Source organism: Procambarus clarkii, chromosome 82 (assembly GCF_040958095.1).
Source record: "Procambarus clarkii isolate CNS0578487 chromosome 82, FALCON_Pclarkii_2.0, whole genome shotgun sequence".
In the NCBI taxonomy this organism is placed as follows: domain Eukaryota; kingdom Metazoa; phylum Arthropoda; class Malacostraca; order Decapoda; family Cambaridae; genus Procambarus; species Procambarus clarkii.
Genome location: NC_091231.1, coordinates 4,269,228 through 4,289,930, shown reverse-complemented (window position 1 = coordinate 4,289,930; position 20,703 = coordinate 4,269,228). Strand labels below are relative to the sequence as shown.

The 20,703-nt window shown below is 44.1% G+C and overlaps 1 protein-coding gene across 7 annotated transcripts; it reads left to right on the top strand.

The window, feature by feature from the left end:
• LOC123764401 (ribosome-binding protein 1) lies at positions 1-14,059 on the top strand. 7 transcript variants are annotated; one of them, XM_045752202.2, is made up of 7 exons: positions 6-186; positions 5,060-5,241; positions 6,326-6,413; positions 6,630-6,712; positions 8,111-8,287; positions 10,340-11,063; positions 12,055-14,059. In XM_045752202.2, the coding sequence occupies exons 2-7, from the start codon at positions 5,140-5,142 to the stop codon at positions 12,633-12,635; spliced, it is 1,755 nt and encodes a 584-aa protein (XP_045608158.2). In that variant the 5' UTR covers positions 6-186; positions 5,060-5,139; the 3' UTR covers positions 12,636-14,059. The 7 variants fall into 7 exon arrangements, with proteins under 7 accessions (XP_045608161.2, XP_045608158.2, XP_045608157.2 ...); XM_045752201.2 differs by having other exon boundaries at positions 9-186; positions 5,133-5,241; XM_069315884.1 differs by having other exon boundaries at positions 113-361; positions 5,133-5,241.
• The last annotated feature ends 6,644 nt before the right edge of the window (positions 14,060-20,703 follow it).

Sequence of the window (20,703 nt, the reverse complement as noted above, 5' to 3'; positions counted from 1 at the left end):
GGAGGAGGCAGTGAGGGAGGCAGTGGCCTGGCACCGGTGCCCGCCAAGGGGAAGTCCCGGGGCCTGCAGACAGGATGGCACTGGTGTAGATAGCAGCGCCCCAGAGCAGTCGTCCACAGCGCCTCCACGCCGCCACCACCACCCAGCCGTGGCTCCCTCTGTCGACCTGACTGATCACTGGAGAAGGTGAGTGGACCATGGCGCCGCCTGCGTCATCCCTGGCTCCTGCTCTCCCACCACCACCACCTGCTGCTGCTGCCATCTGTCGCCACACTTTCATTTGAAAGTGATCTGTACACCCCCCTTCCCTACACACGCACGCAACACCGGGCACTTACTCTGGTACCCGTACCCAGTCTGGGTACGTTGCGTGTGAAGGCGCTGGCCGTAAATATTACATCATAAAACAAGATTCATGTACAAAGATAACACATCAACATCCAAACAATGAACGCGATGGATTACAGGAACACGGTTAACAAGGATAAGGTCCCAGTAATGATTTAACCTGCATTTTTATTTCGAATTAAATCATATCAACAAGACTTATTTTTTTCAGCCAGTGCAGTGTAACCAACCCAACCCGCCCTCAGACTAGGTTCGTCCAAGCGGCGACCGACCCCCCCCCCCCCCAAAGACTCAGTCAATTCTAACGTGTATTCAGAATAAATATTGTCTCAACTATAAATTCATGTGATTATGCATTAGAGTTCTGTGTATAGTTAAGTGTAGGTATTAGGGTCTGGGGCGGGGCGGGGGAATGTTTATATAAGCAGTATGTGGGTGAAGTATGTTTGGTATGTGTGTTTATTCTGTGTCTTTTGTGTCCTTTGTGTGTTTTAATGTGTATGTTGGGGGTTTGTTTTTGTACTTATTTGTTTTTGTGTGTTTTTACTTCCCTGTGTATTTGTGCTGTGTGATAACAAGTGCTGCATCAACTACTGATAACAGTGTTGCAACAACTACTGATAACAGTGTTGCAACAACTACTGATAACAGTGTTGCAACAACTACTGATAACAGTGTTGCAACAACTACTGATAACAAGTGCTGCAACAACTACTGATAACAAGTGCTGCATCAACTACTGATAACAAGTGCTGCATCAACTACTGATAACAAGTGCTGCATCAACTACTGATAACAGTGTTACAACAACTACTGATAACAGTGTTACAACAACTACTGATAACAGTGTTGCAACAACTACTGATAACAGTGTTACAACAACTACTGATAACAGTGCTGCAACAACTACTGACAACAGTGTTACAACAACTACTGATAACAGTGTTACAACAACTACTGATAACAGTGCTGCAACAACTACTGATAACAGTGTTGCAACTACAGCCAGAACTACGTCACTGTTTACCCCTTCTCCAAGGTGCAACCCACAACAGTGCTCTTAACTCTCGGGTACATATTTACTGTTAGGTGAACAGAGGCATCAGGTGACAAGAAACGTCAGTTGTCCTGTCAGGGACTTGAACATAGGAGCCTCAGTTGTGAGCACATGACGTACTACTATATCATTATATCATATACTGCGTATATATTATATACTACATAAATTACATAATTATATATATACTCCGCTATATCATTAAATTGCATCTGCCAATGTTTCGTCAATTTTAAGGCGCATCTCCCATCTAAATTGAAGCCCTTATCAGTCTCATAAATTTATTTCTCGTCCCCTTTTTTGTATCGTCTGGAAAATGTTGATTTTCAGGCTTGTGTCACTACTGATTACAGGTGCTCATATATGGTACACCAGAGGGTCCGCGAGGCACTCAATACGGTGTCTCACTCTGACTTAAAACTGAGTTTATTTCTGAACTGTTTCCTTTGAAATAACAGTTTTAGCCATCGTGTCTTCCCGCCCCCATCTACGGATCTCTCAGCGAGTCCCCACGTGAGGCTCAGTAGCCTAGGCTTCACTAAAGTCGAGGCACGCATTGTCAACATCCTGTCCACTCCTAACGTCTCGAAATATATGGGAAAATAATTTTGTTAAACACGATGTAAAGCCATGTTTAGGGTCGTTAAACACGATGTAAAGCCATGTTTAGGGTCGTTAAACACGATGTAAAGCCATGTTTAGGGTCGTTAAACACGATGTAAAGCCATGTTTAGGGTCGTTAAACACGATGTAAAGCCATGTTTAGGGTCGTTAAACACGATGTAAAGCCATGTTTAGGGTCGTTAAACACGATGTAAAGCCATGTTTAGGGTCGTTAAACACGATGTAAAGCTATGTTTAGGGTCGTTAAACACGATGTAAAGCCATGTTTAGGGTCGTTAAACACGATGTAAAGCCATGTTCAGGGTCGTTAAACACGATGTAAAGCCATGTTTAGGGTCGTTAAACACGATGTAAAGCCATGTTTAGGGTTGTTAAACACGATGTAAAGCCATGTTTAGGGTCGTTAAACACGATGTAAAGCCATGTTTAGGGTCGTTAAACACGATGTAAAGCCATGTTTAGGGTCGTTAAACACGATGTAAAGCCATGTTTAGGGTCGTTAAACACGATGTAAAGCTATGTTTAGGGTCGTTAAACACGATGTAAAGCCATGTTTAGGGTCGTTAAACACGATGTAAAGCCATGTTCAGGGTCGTTAAACACGATGTAAAGCCATGTTTAGGGTCGTTAAACACGATGTAAAGCCATGTTTAGGGTCGTTAAACACGATGTAAAGCCATGTTTAGGGTTGTTAAACACGATGTAAAGCCATGTTTAGGGTTGTTAAACTCGATGTAAAGCCATGTTTAGGGTCGTTAAACACGATGTAAAGCCATGTTTAGGGTTGTTAAACTCGATGTAAAACCATGTTTAGGGTCGTTAAACACGATGTAAAGCCATGTTTAGGGTTGTTAAACACGATGTAAAGCCATGTTTAGGGTTGTTAAACTCGATGTAAAGCCATGTTTAGGGTCGTTAAACACGATGTAAAGCTATGTTTAGGGTCGTTAAACACGATGTAAAGCCATGTTAGGGTCGTTAAACACGATGTAAAGCTATGTTTAGGGTCGTTAAACACGATGTAAAGCTATGTTTAGGGTCGTTAAACACGATGTAAAGCTATGTTTAGGGTCGTTAAACACGATGTAAAGCCATGTTTAGGGTCGTTAAACACGATGTAAAGCCATGTTTAGGGTTGTTAAACACGATCGGTCTATTGAAAAGGTCATGTTAGGAGTTGTTAAACAGGATCGGTCTATTGAAAAGGTCATGTTAGGAGTTGTTAAACAGGATCGGTCTATTGAAGAGGTCATGTTAGGAGTTGTTAAACAGGATCGGCCTATGGTAGAGTCATGCTGGGAGTTTTCGTACACACGGGTTGAGAGAGATGACGTTATATCCGTACTTACGGATGTAACGAATCCGGCCAGCTAATAAAAGAATACTGGACGAGGTAGGCGTGTGTGCGTGTTACCCGAGGCGTGAATTGCTTGATCAGTCAGGTTCAGCACCATTTGTTCAACCCAGCAATAGGATGGGTGACCACGAGGATAACCACCCTCCATGCATACACCCACAATCCCTCCATAATTAAATGTTACATTCAAGGTAGTGTGGAATACAGTTTATATGACTTAGGGGCGTGGAATACCTAAGTACTGTGACCATCATTGGTGAGGTGGTGGTCACAGTACTGTGACCACCACCTCACCAATGATAATCTTAGTACTGTGTACGTTTAGGGGTGGTCCCTAGCGGCATGGGTTCGAATCCAGGTCGGGTCATTTAGTTCTTAGTAAACTAAGGTTTTCGCGTTCATTCAGCCTGTCTCTCTCTTTATATATATATATATATATATATATATATATATATATATATATATATATATATATATATATATATATATATATATATATATATATATATATATGTGCGAACAAGCCTGAATGGTCCCCAGGACAATATGCAACTTTCGTATATATATATATATATATATATATATATATATATATATATATATATATATATATATATATATATATATATATATTTTATAAATCGATGTAAATATGATCTTTATATTGTATATTATTTAATAAAGAAAAAACAAACTGCAATTCATAAAAGCCCCGGGAAAGCCTCCAGTCATTAGGCTTCTTTACAATGTGTTATTGCGGCCAGAGAAAAATATATTTATATGAATATTTTCTGTGACTACTGAACTTTGGTGACTGTGACTACTGAACTTTGGTGACTGTGACTACTGAACTTTGGTGACTGTGACTACTGAACTTTGGTGACTGTGACTACTGAACTTTGGTGACTGTGACTACTGAACTTAGGTGACTGTGACTACTGAACTTTGGTGACTGTGACTACTGAACTTTGGTGACTGTGACTACTGAACTTTGGTGACTGTGACTACTGAATTTTGGTGACTGTGACTACTGAACTTTGGTGACTGTGACTACTGAACTTTGGTGACTGTGACTACTGAACTTTGGTGACTGTGACTACTGAACTTTGGTGACTGTGACTACTGAACTTTGGTGAGGGACACACCAAAGTTCCCCGCCGTCCGTGTGGTCCGTCACCACTCACAACAGCAGGAGCTCACTTCCTTCCTGCCCTTGACACACTCATGATCAATGTTACTGACAGACTTCATATTCTAAGGGGAAACTAATACAAAAATGACCGTGTTAACGTTTTCTGTCGCCACGATGGCTGAGACAAAACAGAAGTTTAATGACTGGGTTATTTCTCAAAGCTTTCCGGTTAGTAAGCGTTATTTAGGAAATTGCTTATACCTCCAAAGTATAGAAAAATGGCTATTATTTCCCATAAACTTTACTTTTGTGACCAGGACAATGATACTCATTGGAATAATTAAATATTAAAATATCATTGTCCTTTATAGGCATAAACAAATTAATAAATAACACTCAGTACCCAGGAACAAAATTAAAAATAAAAAATAAAATAAAATGTTTATTTAGGTAAGGTACATACATAAAGTAAATTTTTACAAATTGTATTACATTGTGTTATGCAGCTACACAAGCAACATTTTCAGCTATACAATTACAGAGTTACGTAGACACACACGAGTACACAGCTACACAGTTCGGGTGTTTATAACAAGAGGACAATGTTTGGACAGGTGAAGGATGGGTTGCCACTTCAGCCGCGAGAACTACTGCTACTCCCTGTCCTGTTGCTTCTGTGTCAAGAACAGAGCTGCCTGCTACTGGATAGGCGGGGTCGGCATTGTGAGTTACCTCCTACCCACCTTTTGTTATGATCAACGCTATCCTGAGTATCAGGATAGTGTTCTGAGTATCAGGATAGTGCTCTGAGTATCAGGATAGTGTTCTGAGTATCAGGATAGTGTTCTGAGTATCAGGATAGTGTTCTGAGTATCAGGATAGTGTTCTGAGTATCAGGATAGTGTTCTGAGTATCAGGATAGTGTTCTGAGTATCAGGATAGTGTTCTGAGTATCAGGATAGTGTTCTGAGTATCAGGATAGTGTTGGTCACTATCCTGACCAACACTACCTGCTACCCCTTTGTTATGATCAACGCTATCCTGAGTTATATACCTGCTATCCCCCCTAATGTCCTGCAAATACATAGTTACTATGTATTCTTAGCATCCTTACTTTCGTTTATGTAATAATGACCTTTCTGTATTAGTGAACTCTATAAAAAAATGTTTGAATCTATCGATGGATATTGATGTATTCGTTCTCGACTCACAAATGGGGATCCAGGGTTTGATCCCTGGGTGGGACAGTAGTAGTTGGGCACTTTTCTTTTCACCTAATGCCGCTGTCCACCTACCAATAAAGAGGTACCAAGGATACCTCTTTTACTGCTTGATGAACATCGGCATCAAGTGAAAGGAAACAGTGCTCAAGCGTTTCTGTCCCGCCCGAGGATTGAAACCAGGTCCCTCGGTTGTGAGTCGAGGGCGTAGACCACTGTGCTCACAACATTAAGTAAGGCTCGACAGGCGAGTCACAGAAACAAAATAAGTAAAAATTTTGTTGGAAGGGATAGGATAAGGAACTGGGATATGAGGACAAGGACCTAGGATAAGGAACTGGGTCATGAGGACAAGGATCTGGGATAGGGAGACAAGGAGCTGGAATAGGACTGAGGGGAAGGAACTGCACCTAGAAACACTGGAACCACTCAGGATCGAACGCCGACCCCTTCAACAAGCGAGGCCGTCGCTGTCCCTCCCAGTCCAACTGGTTGGAGCAACAGAGTATTTACCTCAGCCTGTTTTTAAATGACTTTTTCTTAAGACGAACGGAAAATATTGTCACGATTCATTATTTTCTGGGCAGATCTGGGGCGGGTTCGCGACTGTGGTGGATTTTATCAGCGCCTATCTCCCCTACCAGTACTGCCAACGGTGTCTCGACTATAAATTAAGTAAGCCACCCTTGAACTTGTTCCCCTCACACTAACTTACTGAACTTATTTACTTATACAATTACAAGAAATGACAAGGTTTTTTTGTAACATTTTGGTGGGGATGTGTTACAAGTGAGTGAAGGTGTTGTAACAGGCGTGAGGTGAACATCCTCGACTGGTGAGTGTAGTGTGTGTATAGTTCCGGGCTAAAGTGGCGTGCTTGTGTGCTGACAGATGGTAATCTCAGCTACGCCGGCGGGTGCATCAACGCTGTCCAGTGGCTGCTGTGCTTGCTGCTGATCCACGGTGCTAGGAAGGTCAGTACCCCCTCCTCATGTTGTCTCCTTCCATACCCACCTCTCACCTTAATGCTCACTACTTCTTCATAATAATTTTCTCCTTTATGATGACTACTTTTTTCCTTCATGATGACTGCTCATCCCACTGACGCTGAGCGCTGCTCTCGACAGTCTGGCTCCTAGCAGTGGGTAAATGTGCAGTCCTTCCACTATTTTCCTTCATGATGACTGCTCATCCCACTGACGCTGAGCGCTGCTCTCGACAGTCTGGCTCCTGGCAGTGGGTAAATGTGCAGTCCTCCCACTATTTTCCTTCATGATGACTGCTCATCCCACTGACGCTGAGCGCTTCTCTCGACAGTCTGGCTCCTAGCAGTGGGTAAATGTGCAGTCCTTCCACTATTTTATTTCTCGCCTGGCAACTATCACGCTGATGTTTTGTAACGATTCATTTCTCTTAAGGCTTGCTATTCTAACCTTTAGAATGTTGTGTCAACGCTTTACGTAACATGCAGGACATGGACACCTTACGTGTCTGTATTTGGAAATTATTATGGCTGTTTTCTAGCTGTCAGTATCTCACGTACTTCCAGTAATGTATATCTTCGATAGTGACTTGACTCGGCGTGTCGGCGTTTTCTTTCAGGGGTCTACAGTATATGGAAAGGTTGTGTCAGTTCCGTGCATACCCATGGCAAATGTTATTCATTTTCCGTGCCCTTCTGTTCAGTGTTTTCCTGCGTTTCATGCAGAATGTCATGCACATGTCGCATCACGTTAGTCTATTTTTCCTGGACCTCCACTTTCGCCGTCTTTGAGTGACTTCCGAGTCGTATGTTCCCTTTGTCTTGCTACTGCTTGGTTCATCGGTGCTCGGTCTTCTGCCATAGTTGCTTCGAGTCATATATGAGTGTTCCCTTTGTCTTGCTACTGCTTGGTTCATCGGTGCTCGGTCTTCTGCCATAGTTGCTTCGAGTCATATATGAGTGTTCCCTTTGTCTTGCTACTGCTTGGTTCATCGGTGCTCGGTCTTCTGCCATAGTTGCTTCGAGTCATATAGGAGTGCTAACTAGCTCCATTTCTTCGCATAGTTCACCCTGTGTAACTTCCTTCCTGGTAATTGTCACGGTACTAGACTCTTGCTGCCTCAGCGAGGTCAACAGCTCATACACTCCTCGCTGCTGCTGATGCTTCACATTACAGCTGGTGGTAATATTGCCTCTTGTGTTCCTAAATTATTTATTGCTTCCTACTTCCTTCTACTCTTCTCTTTAGTCTTATTTCTCACAATTCACAGTGTGTGTGTGTGTGTGTGTGTGTGTGTGTGTGTGTGTGTGTGTGTGTGTGTGTGTGTGTGTGTGTGTGTGTGTGTGTGACCGCCCTCACTAACCTGGGGACTATATCTGGCTGGTGCAGGAGCTGCGGTGGCTACTGGTGCCGTGGCTGTCGTGGATGGTGGTGAGCCTGGCCATGCAGCTGGTGTGGGTCTTCATCACTCTGCCTTACACCCCAACCATACGAGGGTTCGCCTCCGTCTTCCAATTCCTCTGGGGCGTCCACTACTTCATCGTGGTCAAGACACATTACACCAGGGTAAGAGGAGCAGGGAGGGGGTATGTGGTCGACGACTACAGGTCACCACTGTACACAAGACGGTTCGCTAATAGGGGGGGGGAGTTAAAACCTATCAACCTAACCTAACTCAAATGAGTTTAACACAGCCTAACCTAAGATAACAAATTCTAACCTAACTGTATTTACGGTTGACAATCAAATAACCTAACTGTATTTACGGTTGACAATCAGATAACCTAACTGTATTTACGGTTGACAATCAGATAACCTAACTGTATTTACGGTTGACAATCAGAAAATGAGCATTGTCGATCTATCATGTGTACGAACTGATAATACCCAAAAACAAGACGAGGTCGTCAAATCGTTCACAAGCGTTTCGACAAAGCTCGTTTTCTAATTGTCAAAACCACGTATAAGGTCGCTATGTATAAGGTTAGGCCAATTAGACTCAATTGGGTCAGGTTATTTGGGGGGTTACATTAGGGTAGATTAGGTTTAGTAGATTTCAAAATCGGTTACGAACCGTCTTAAGTTAACTTTTGTAGGGGACAAATAGCCTGTCGAATGTATACGTTAGGCTTATATTGGGTTTCCCCCCCCCCCCAAGATGCAACCCAACAACGAGCTGACTAACTCCCGGGAATCTATTTACTGCTAGGTGAACAGAGGCATTAGGTGACAGGAAACGTGCCCAATCATTTCTGTCTCGTCCGGGATTCCCGATTGTGACTCGAGAACGAACGTGACTTGCATTCACAGCAACACCTCGTTTCAAACCACGAATATAATTAAGAGAGTTTGTCCCACCATGTAATTTACATTTTCTTTGATTAAGTTGACTCACAGAAAACCTACAGACTAAGCCTAACTCCTCTAAATAGTAATAATTAATAATTAAGTTTGTCGGAGAGGAAACCTGTGTATATATTGTGCATAGGCTTCCTGTATATATACATTATATACACAGCCTGTATATTATATACACAGCCTGTATATTATATACACAGCCTGTATATTATATACACAGCCTGTATATACATTATATACACAGCTTGAATATATATTATATACACAGCTTGTATATATATTATATACACAGCTTGTATATATATTATATACACAGCTTGTATATATATTATATACACAACTTGTATATATATTATATACACAGCTTGTATATACAGTGTCCTGGTAGTGGCCGGGTTCATTCTCTACGCACAATCGAGAATTCCAGGTTCGAATCCCGAGTGGAACAGAAATGGTTGGGTACATTTCCTTTCACCTAATGCCTCTGTTCACCTAGCAGTGAGTAGGTACTCTGAAGTTAGTCAGCTGTTGTGGGGGTTGCATCCTAGGCGGGGGTCAGTAATTCGTCCTTGGGGGGGGGTGGAGGGGACCTGGATAAAAGCCAAACGTGTATAAATGCACTCTGGCTCCCTGTCCCCGGACACAGTGAAGTATATATTATGCACAGGCATAGATTTTATACTATGTAATCCTTTTTAATGCTATGTAATCCTATTGAATGCTATGTAATCCTATTGAATGCTATGTAATCCTATTGAATGCCATGTAATCCTATTGAATGCCATATAATCCTATTGAATGCCATGTAATCCTATTGAATGCTATGTAATCCTATTGAATGCTATATAATCCTATTGAATGCTATGTAATCCTATTGAATGCTATGTAATCCTATTGAATGCTATGTAATCCTATTGAATGCTATGTAATCCTATTGAATGCTATGTAATCCTATTGAATGCTATGTAATCCTATTGAATGCTATATAATCCTATTGAATGCTATATAATCCTATTTAATGCTATGTAATCCTATTGAATGCCATGTAATCCTATTGAATGCCATGTAATCCTATTGAATGCCATGTAATCCTATTGAATGCTATGTAATCCTATTGAATGCTATATAATCCTATTGAATGCTATGTAATCCTATTGAATGCTATGTAATCCTATTGAATGCTATGTAATCCTATTGAATGCTATGCAATCCTATTGAATGCTATGTAATCCTATTTAATGCTACGTAATCCTTTAACAGCTGGCCCTGACCTTCACCCCGCCGGAGGAGCCTCTGCGGCCCGTCCCGCCCAACTCTCCCACCAGGAAGCACAAGCGACGCAAGCGGCGGGTCAACCCCGCCCTGCAGCCCACCATCCGCACCCTGGTGGGGGCCGCCGTCAAGCTCCAGTGTGAGATGACCCGCATCCGCTGGCGCCACGACGACCCCGAGGTCATCATCATCCCCAAGAGGTGGAGCAATGAAGTGGAGCAGCGTAGCCTTAGGTCGGGCCTAGAAGAGGGTGGGGGAGAGGACGATGGGAGAGGAGACGGTGGAAGAGGGGACGATGGGAGAGGGGACGATGGGAGAGGGGACGATGGGAGAGGGGACGATGGAAGAGGGGACGATGGAAGAGGGGACGATGGGAGAGGGGACGATGGGAGAGGGGACGATGGGAGAGGGGACGATGGGAGAGGGGACGGTGCTGTAGGGGAGGGGAAAGAACACGAGACTGAGGACGAGCAGACATCGAAGGCGAAAATATCTCACAAGAAGAAGAATAAGAAATCCCGAGAGAGGAGGCAAAGGAGAGCTGGCAACCCAGAAGCCGAAAATGAACGAAGAAGACACAAGAAAGAAAGGAAACAGGCGAAACAGAAAAATGAAATAAGGAGCAGTGAAGGAGGGGAAACAGAGGCAGACAGAGGAGAGAGAGACGAGGTAGACTCTGAGAGCGAGCGAGGGAAGGATACCCAGGCGACAGGTGAGTCTGACTCCCTGTCATTACCATCTGTTAAATTCATATTCAAATACTTTATTCATAAATGTTTGCACATTTACAGTTGGGTTAGTTTACACAAATTTCCTGTATATTGACCAAAAACAGTCATAATAATATAACATGTAATAATTATAATCATATACTATAAATTTTAGATGTAGATTTAGAAGCTACTAACTCTTAAAGCTTATAACTGACAAGATACTGACAGGGTTATCTGGCATGTATCACGACGTGAATATACACACCACATATACACAGGAGGCGCCTGACAGCTGGGTGGACAACGCTTCGGATTGGTAGTCCTGAGGTTCCGGGTTCGATGCCCGGTGGAGGCGGAGACAAATGGTCAAAATGTTTCTTTCACCCTGATGCTCCTGCTACCTAGCAGTAAATAGGTATCTGGGAATTAGACAGCTGCTACGGGCTGCTTCCAGGGGGGAGGCGGGTAACAAAAAGGAGGCCTGGTCGAGGACCGGGCCGCGGGGACGCTAAGCCCCGAAATCATCTCAAGATAACCACTAGCACAATGGTCTTGGTACTCTACTCACAATCGAGGGACCCGGGTTCAGTTCCCGGGTAGGACAGAAACGGTTGGGTATGTTTTCTTTCACTTGATGTACCTGTTCACTTAGTAGTAGTAAATAGGAACCCGGGAGGTAGGAAGCTATTGTGGGTTGCATCCTGGGGAAGGTCAGTAGCTGGCCTGGTGGACGGAGTGCATGGAGATCTCGATAAGCCTAATGTACAGGTTTCCTGTTCCAGAAAACAGAAATTGTATAACTATGGTATTGACGGGATAATCTTGTGTGTATGTAAAAAGCGGTCACGCGTGCGTGTAAAATTATTATTACATAAGCCTTGTTTACATAAAATAGGCTTGTGTATGACTGTATGGCTTGTTACATAAATTAGGCTTATGTAAATGGCGAACTTTAAGAAGGGTTCTGTTAACATGTATATATTTTTGCAGGAGGGAGACACGTGGCCGGGAGTGTTGGTGGTGAGGCCTTGGCCGTCCTGGAGAAAGACGACCAAGGCCTCTGGACCACAGGCCAGAGGAGAGAATCTCCTGTTAAGAGAGAGGCTGCCGGGGAGTGCACTGAGGGCTACACCTCCGTCCAACTCGGCGATACACAAGTGAAGTGGATGCTTCACGATCGCAAGGATCAAATGCAGCTCTCTCCCTCACAGAGTACCAGCCCAGTAAAGCAACTCCTACTTCCAGAAGGCTCTTCGTCACCTACTGAGTTGTCCGATGAAGTCTTCCCAAAGACATCACCATCCCGAAGCCTCCCGACACAGTTCACAGAGTCCAAAGGAATGGCGCTCCGTGGACACTCTTCGCTGTCGGAGGGGACGGAGCGCATGGAGAACCTGAACCATTTCGAGACTCTTGGCAGTCTCAGCTGTGTGGAAGCGAAGGCTGGGAGCTACGTCCCTCTCACTCTTCACGGTAGTTCCCCAGCCCGAAATTACGCGAGGCGTATCTCTTATAAAATAGCAATTGAGTGTGACACACTCGATACCGGATATGATTCAAGTGAGGTGTGACAACTGTGTGAAGACAATTAGATGCTAGATGAATCAAGACATCAACAGCCACGAATTAAACAGTTGCACTGAAGAAGCTTAACCTACGCGACGCGTATCTACTGACGGGACAATTAAGAAATGATTGGAAACAAAGTGGAGTGCTAACACCGAGGTTATCACACGTGAAGTAACTAGTCTAACAACGATAGTTACCAAACAAAACACAAAACAGCAAAACTGGCTAAGTGTAGTTACTGGATGATTACACTAGTATGCTCGTTGTGTCCGTCTTCCTGGTTGTGTCATATAACCCTTTGGAACTGCTGAGTTTTAGCATCCTTCACTATTTCTTCCAACCGTCTACCACTCTCTTTGCAAAAGTGAGCTATCTAATGTTAAGTGTTAGTAAATAATAAGTGGGTTCATGATGTTCTAAAGTATAAATGGAAAGCAGTTTTTCTAATACATTTTTATATAAAAAAACTATACCTATATTGAGGGAACAAAATTAACCATATTCGATATGTAAGTAATAATAAATAATAATAATAATAATAATAATCACATGTACAAGCAACAAAATTTATATGCGAGACATATCAATATCTTTGATGAGAAATAATGTTCAAGACTTTCTTCTTATTCTACCGCAATAAAGAGAGACCAGTGAAGAAGTAGTGCCACGAGATGGTTTCAAATTGTCGGGGACAGGAAGCCTGGTAGGCCGCATATACAAATGGTGATAATAAAGGCAATAAGAGGAGCTCTGGTTTAACTAGATGAACATGACATAACTGTGATGTACAATGAAGGTAGGTGTTCATAGTGCACAGTGTGTGGCACATACTCCTGTGCACATTGCATCAGCTCACCTGCTTTACAGCGGGCTGAAAATATGTAGATTATTGTGCACTCAATACCCATCCTGTAAGCTGTAGTTTACTGTGCACATCTGTTATATTACTGTTTGAAATTGGCCCATTGTATTCAGCATTGTAAGACTGTACTACTTAATCGCCAACATATTTTCACAACCCATTGTACCTTCCTGTATGTAAATATATAAAAGAAATAGGTGGCCTAGATGCCGCCACCTCAGGTCAGTGCCGAGGGGCTACCTACTAATAGAATAATCCGTTTTCATAGGGTTAAAGATGACTAAAATACCTACTAATTAACAATCAGTGTACCTGGATAATTGGATGCAGATGTTAGGTACCAAGCTAGACAGGCACTTCACCAGGTGCTTGTAGATTCCTAAATACAGGAATTTATCACAAGGGCACCACGAGAATTAATACTCATTCGTTTATAGTTAGTTATAACAAACTTACTTGCTTACTGGCATATCAGCATCCCTTAAAACACAATTCACCTGAGTGTAGTAATCACAAATACATTATCACTGGGAAAATCACTAATTAATAAACATTATGAATGTCTGACTGATCAATCCTATCCCCCAACAGAGGCAAAAAAAAAAAAATGGTACTTATCCAATAATTAGGAGCCCTATGAGACGCACCTCCTCACTCTATGCCTTCACAGCACTGACTGAGCTGAGGGCTGGAAGAACCTCTGCCCGCAGACAACACGGTGGTGCCAAATCGACATAACGACTTTCTCATAAGAATTACACAAACGAAAGTTTATCACTGGCATGTGTGGAACACAAGAAATACTTTACAATATTCCTATCAACCTCTAATCACAATTTGGTACATGTCATTCCAATACTGGCTGCCCGAACTATTAATATTGGTTTTGGGAGTCTAATACGTGGCACCATCACCTCAGCGGGTTTGCTGAAGTTTTATCGGTCAATGTCTATAACTCGACAACGACTATATTAAAGCATATCTATAATATAACCAGTAACTACTATTCAAAAGCATATTAGGTCTTCTGACTGCATAAAATGACATGCAAGAAATCCCACGTCACATACAAATATCAGAATTATGAAATTGAACATTACTATTTTTTGAGGAACAAGAATATATATATATAGTCCATTTGCAAACTCATACTCTGTACCCTAATGCAAGAATGCAACATGCAAATTAAATAACAAGTCAACCTTGACTAAATATTCTTATACATTAATACATTATAGACTGCTAGACAAAAAATGCATACGCTAGCCTATGCAGCAAATTACTGTCTAGCAACATGCTAACAAGAACTCAATATCTATCACCTTTTTACAGAATGAATAACGCAAACTAATCATCATTGTAAACTCTGCAAGGGTATGTAAATTCGCTCCTAAGCTTGACTTGGGCTTGCGCTAAAATATTGTAAATAAAGTGAGGAAGAGGCTACTCGCCCGTTCGTAACATACGTAATCAATCGTTCGTAATCATTCTGCATCCTGTGCGCGCTTGTGTCAGCAAATTGTGGAGGGCTTTATTACTGTTTTAATTACCCTTATATTTAATTATAAAGACATTGCCGATAATTTCCAAAGCATTGTTTAGAAGTGCTTAACTTGCAGTTATTCTGTCTGGCTTTTTCTGTGTGTGCGCGTGGGTGCAAAGGTTGAATAGTCCTCAAGGATTCGAACCTAAGCAGCCAGGGTCTCACCACTGCTTGTCCTAGTACCATAATCTGTACACACCAGCCATTGCCTAAAAGTGCTGGATGGTCCTAAGACCCGCATGAAGGGAAGACAAATTCTTCAATCAGAAAGGGAGAAAGACCTGGGAGGTCGGCGCGCTCACAAGTGGCATTCACCAAGGACAAGTCTTACCACACTCTGTATATAAAATAAGCGCCAGTAACGTTAATCCAACGAAGGTTTTTTCAACGTTACCAACGTTGGTTGAATGGTGCATGAACGTTGTTTGGGCCGATTTGCCCGGGAGGAGAGGCATTGCCCAGTAAACAACATAACCTCAAAATTATTTTAACTACTTTTACGTTGCAATAAAATTAAAAAAATTGTAATTTGGTTGTGAGGTTGGAGGAATAATGTGGTAGTGTTGTTGCAACTGGTAATACCGGGTACCTCGCTACCTGTTGTCTATTATGTGGTGATCGTCAGCACCAGTAGCCTACTTGTACCTGCACACCTAAACTGCTACACTCTCTCTGGGTGGAGATGAGGTAGAGTGGAGACTATTATCGTGCTACCCTCACACTGTCCCACTCACCCGAGGGTTACACAACACCGCTACACTCACAACCAATGTACACGTCATTGTACGTGTAATACACGTCAATGTATTACTACAATGACAAAATACACGTCATTCAGTGTCCTCACACTCCAGGCCGGAGCCTAAAACCACTTCATCCACAGTCGTCACTTGTAATTAATATCGCCATTCATTATGGCATACTTAACAACCATGTACAATAAAGTTTCCATATATATAGGGCAGTAGTCTACGTCCTCAGCTTACGATCAAAGGACTCGGGGTCAATCCCGGGGAAGGACAATAACAGTTAGGCACGTTTCCTTTCACCTGATGTGACTGTTCGCAAAGCAGTAAAATAAATACCCGGCAGTTAGACAGTGGTTGATACACACTCAGCACCGGTCCTGTGCCAGGTAAGTCCACTACGGGCTCACCATAGCCCGTGCTTCTTGGAACTTGTTCCGAGTAGCTGAATCTATAACAACAACAACAGACAGTGGTTGAGGGTCGCATCATGGGGAAGGTAATCTCGATATACTCTGTCTTGAGTAAAAAGTTGAATTGTACTTAGTGAAAAATCAACTGCAGCTTCTAAAGGAGGAGAATGTTTATCTCTCAACTCACCAGCCGGGAGAGAGGGCAGACGACTGAGACAAGGACAGGGGGAGGGAAAGTGGCGGCATTTGTATGTCATAACCGCTCCACTGCTCTCGTAGACGTGTGTCGGGTGGATGAAGTTGTCGAGGCCCAACCCTACAGTGGACATGGGCTACAGTGGACTAGTATTACGAGAAACACGGACGATAAAGTTGGGAAAGTTTTCACTGTTGGAGGTTCGCAGGTCCATGGACCGGGCACTTAGCAACTGGGAGCCAGATTCACGAAGCAGTTACGCAAGCACTTACGAACTTATACATCTATTCTTAATCTTTGGCGGCTTTGTTTCCAATTATTAAACAATTAATGAGCTCGGAAGCAACAGGAGGCTGTTTATAACAATAACAACAGTTGATTGGGAAGTTTTCATGCTTGTAAACTGTTTAATAAATGTAACCAAAGCCGTCAAAGATTGAGGAAAGATGTACACGTTCGTAAGTACTTGCGTAACTGCTTCGTGAATCTGGCTCTGGGACGGGAAGAATAGCATGTTGGTGTGTTTCCCTGGTGCTAGGCTGGCTGATATACCCGCTAGGCTGGCTGATATACCCGCTAGGCTGGCTGATATACCCGCTAGGCTGGTCTAGCGGATATAAAACCTATAATATAAAGTTCCTATAGGACATACAGGAACACCAAGCGACGCTCCTACCCTCTCAGTGTCCACGCGTAGAAAACGACAACATGGCGGTGATCTAATCTTCACCAGGTCGTATTTTTAACTGATTGATTCCGTAAAAATTGCGACGAATTAGGTGGAAAACAGGTGGCTTAATTATGCCCTCTTCAAGTAAGTGAATACCAACTACAGCTCACAAGAAATTAACAAAATTAACAACAAAAATCATATCATGTAAAAGCTGAACTTCGTACGTGCTAACGATTTAATTCCTTATTTGCATATAAATACACATTTATGTGTATTGAGCTCCAGAGCGTCGGGTGAATGAAATACACAAATACACACATTTGTGTATAGATTTACACTTGAGCAACTATGCCTGCCTGACAGTCCTGTTGACTGTCGCTCAGCGGTGTCGGGAGGCGACATCCGTCACTGCACGGTTGCGCTCTACGCGCCGTGCAACATGTAGACAGGACTGAGGCCACACCTGCCACCACTGTCTATGGCTTCACCTCTAACACCTGCTGGGCGTCTGGGTGCTCACCTGGCGGCACTCACCTGGCCATGCTTACCGCGGTCTGATTTCCGTGCGAGTTCCCGATTGATTGATTGATGAAGATTAAGCCACCTAAAACGTGGCACGGGCATGAATAGCCCGTAAGTGGTGGCCCTTTTGAGCCATTACCAGTATCAAGAGCTGAAACTGGAGATCTGTGGAGGCGCGACTGCACCCTGCGTGACAGGAGATGCCTCCCGTGTGAAGCGCGAGTTCCCGCACTATTAACCGTGATATAGATGCGTGTATGGTGTCTGATCCCTTCAACGAGCGTACTTATTGCTCATTTCACATAATGAGAAATAAGTACGTTCCGTGAACCCTTGGTGGTGGTATAAATCTTTCTTCAGCTTCTCTGAGTTTGTCCGTCATGTCATGTGTTGATTTTCCTTTGAGTTCTCTTTTTCCCCATTCTTTCCCCTCCAGGAATTCTCTAACCTTCTGGTATTTCCCTTTCCTCCATTGCCTTTTATTCCCTCCTCCTCACATCTTTCTTTGGTCTTCATTGTCACTACATATACGACGATTAAAACACAGTGGCTTCTAGTGACATTTTGTGGTCAATGTTTTCAATGTCCATCTCACTCCTTGTAGCATATCTACTTAGTCAGCGCCACTTCTCACCACCCAACGGAATGACTCCCAAGATGCATTCCTTGAAGTCGTTTGCCACCTCCAAAAATATCTCGTCAGAGATTCTGTTGATGGGTGGAATGTGTGTACTCACCTAATTGTGCTTGCGGGGGGTTGAGCTCTGGCTCTTTGGTCCCGCCTCTCAACTGTCAATCAACAGTGTGTGTGTGGTGGCTTGAGTGTGGGTGGTGGATATGAGAATGTTTACAGTAGGCTATAATTTGATGTTAAAGTTTATTGAGTCAATAAGATACATCTCAAAAGCCTAGATGATGATGAAGATCAAGCCACCCAGGAGGTGGCACGGGCATGAATAGCCCGTAAGTGGTGGCCCTATTGAGCCATTACCAGTATCAAGAGCTGATACTGGAGATCTGTGGAGGTGCGACTGCACCCTACGTGACGGGAGATGTCTCCCGTCCCCTCTCCCTTAGAGAGAGAGAGAAGATTAAGCCACCCAGGAGGTGGCACGGGCATGAATAGCCCGTAAGTGGTGGCCCTTTTGAGCCATTACCAGTATCAATAGATGATACTGGAGATCTGTGGAGGTGCGACTGCACCCTGCGTGACGGGAGATGTCTCCCGTGAAAAAAGCCTAGGGTAGCTCAGGCTTTTTCTACCCCTGCTTAAGGTGTAAGTGCGTGAGGTGGGTTGCGAGTGCGTGAGGTGGGTTGCGAGTGCGTGCGGTAGACTGTGAGTGCGTGAGGTGGGTTGAGTGTGGTCGGGTGTAGGTGGGTGGTGTGGGTGGAGGTGTGCCCCAGGTGAGGGAAGCCAGGCAGGTGCACAAACCCATTATGTCAAGTAATCTTCGCCACACCACTTCCTCCAATGCTTCTTCACGGGCCCACCACTTCACCTTTGACCATTAACCACAAACACAACAACACCAATTAATATAGATGAAATGCAACAACAAAAAACCACATCTAATTAGCTTACAAGATAATCAACATATTTCAATACCACACGAGTCACGAGTCAATCCCACTAGGCTTGGAGGCGACGAGCAAGTGTGGGTATTACGCTCAGTGGGTGGCGGCGTGAGCAGGAGGTCTCGAACCCCGGGGAGTCTGCAGGCAGGGGAAGGTCCAGTTGTACTCCAGTACCCGTGCAGGTCACCACTGCCCCTGCCTGTGCCCCTGGCTGTGCCCCTGGCTGTGCCCTCAGGTAGGTCGCTGCAGGCTAGCCCTCACCTGCTGCCCGCACAACACACTCGCCTCCACTATCTACTACAGCAACACAAATTGATGTATTTTCAGCATATAGTTGATGTAGTACAGTGATCACCAGGGTGTGTGTGTGTGTGTGTGTGTGTGTGTGTGTGTGTGTGTGTGTGTGTGTGTGTGTGTGTGTGTGTTTGGTGCTGTGGGTCCTGTGTCAGTTCATTATATGCGGTCGGTATAACAAGGTTATCATATCGAGATAATATTATATATATATATATATATATATATATATATATATATATATATATATATATATATATATATATATATATATATATATATATATATATTTATATAGATGGTGTCAGGGGAGGGGTGCCAACATAGTGTCAAGGGAGGGGGTGCCAGCATAGTGTCAAGGGAGGGGGTGCCAGCATAGTGTCAAGGGAGGGGGTGCCAGCATAGTGTCAAGGGAGGGGGTGCCAGCATAGTGTCAGGGGAGGGGGTGCCAGCATAGTGTCAGGGGTGGGGGAGCCAGCATAGTGTCAGGGGATGGGTGCCAACATAGTGTCAGGGGAGGGGGTGCCAGCATAGTGTCAAGGGAGGGGGTGCCAGCATAGTGTCAGGGGATGGGTGCCAACATAGTGTCAGGGGAGGGGTGCCAGCATAGTGTCAAGGGAGGGGGTGCCAGCATAGTGTCAGGGGATGGGTGCCAACATAGTGTCAGGGGAGGGGGTGCCAGCATAGTGTCAAGGGAGGGGGTGCCAGCATAGTGTCAAGGGAGGGGGTGCCAGCATAGTGTCAAGGGAGGGGGTGCCAGCATAGTGTCAAGGGAGGGGGTGCCAGCATAGTGTCAGGGGAGGGGGTGCCAACATAGTGTCAGGGGAGGGGGTGTCAGCATAGTGTCAGGGGAGGGGGTGCCAGCATAGTGTCAGGGGAGGGGGTGCCAACATAAGTGTCAGGGGAGGGGGTGCCAGCATAGTGTCAGTGGAGGTGTGCCAGCATAGTGTCAGGGGAGGAGTGCCAACATAGTGTCAGTAAGGGTGGGGGGTGGACGATATGGCACCCTCCACACCGGATATCCGCCAGCAAGGTGAACAAACTCCCCCGTCACAAACACGCTGTTTTGCCTTACCCTGACACTTTTGCCCCTGTTGCCAGTGGCTAGGAGTGCCACCGCAGGCCCCGGCACTCCCCCGAGGGTAACCCTCACTCACTGTTCCCCTCACGAAGCTGCCGAAACAATGAAACTTTTCTTCTGGGGTTATGTTCTCTGTTTTGTTTACGCTTCTGTCAGGTTGTGGAG

Excerpts from the sequence above, each read along its gene's own strand:
- LOC123764401 (XM_045752202.2), top strand. The coding sequence starts at position 5,140 with ATGGGTTGCCACTTCAGCCGCGAGAACTACTGCTACTCCCTGTCCTGT. Across the intron at positions 6,414-6,629 it reads GTGTCTCGACTATAAATTAA|ATGGTAATCTCAGCTACGCC; the intron begins GTAAGCCACCCT and ends GTGTGCTGACAG. Across the intron at positions 11,064-12,054 it reads GAAGGATACCCAGGCGACAG|GAGGGAGACACGTGGCCGGG; the intron begins GTGAGTCTGACT and ends ATATTTTTGCAG.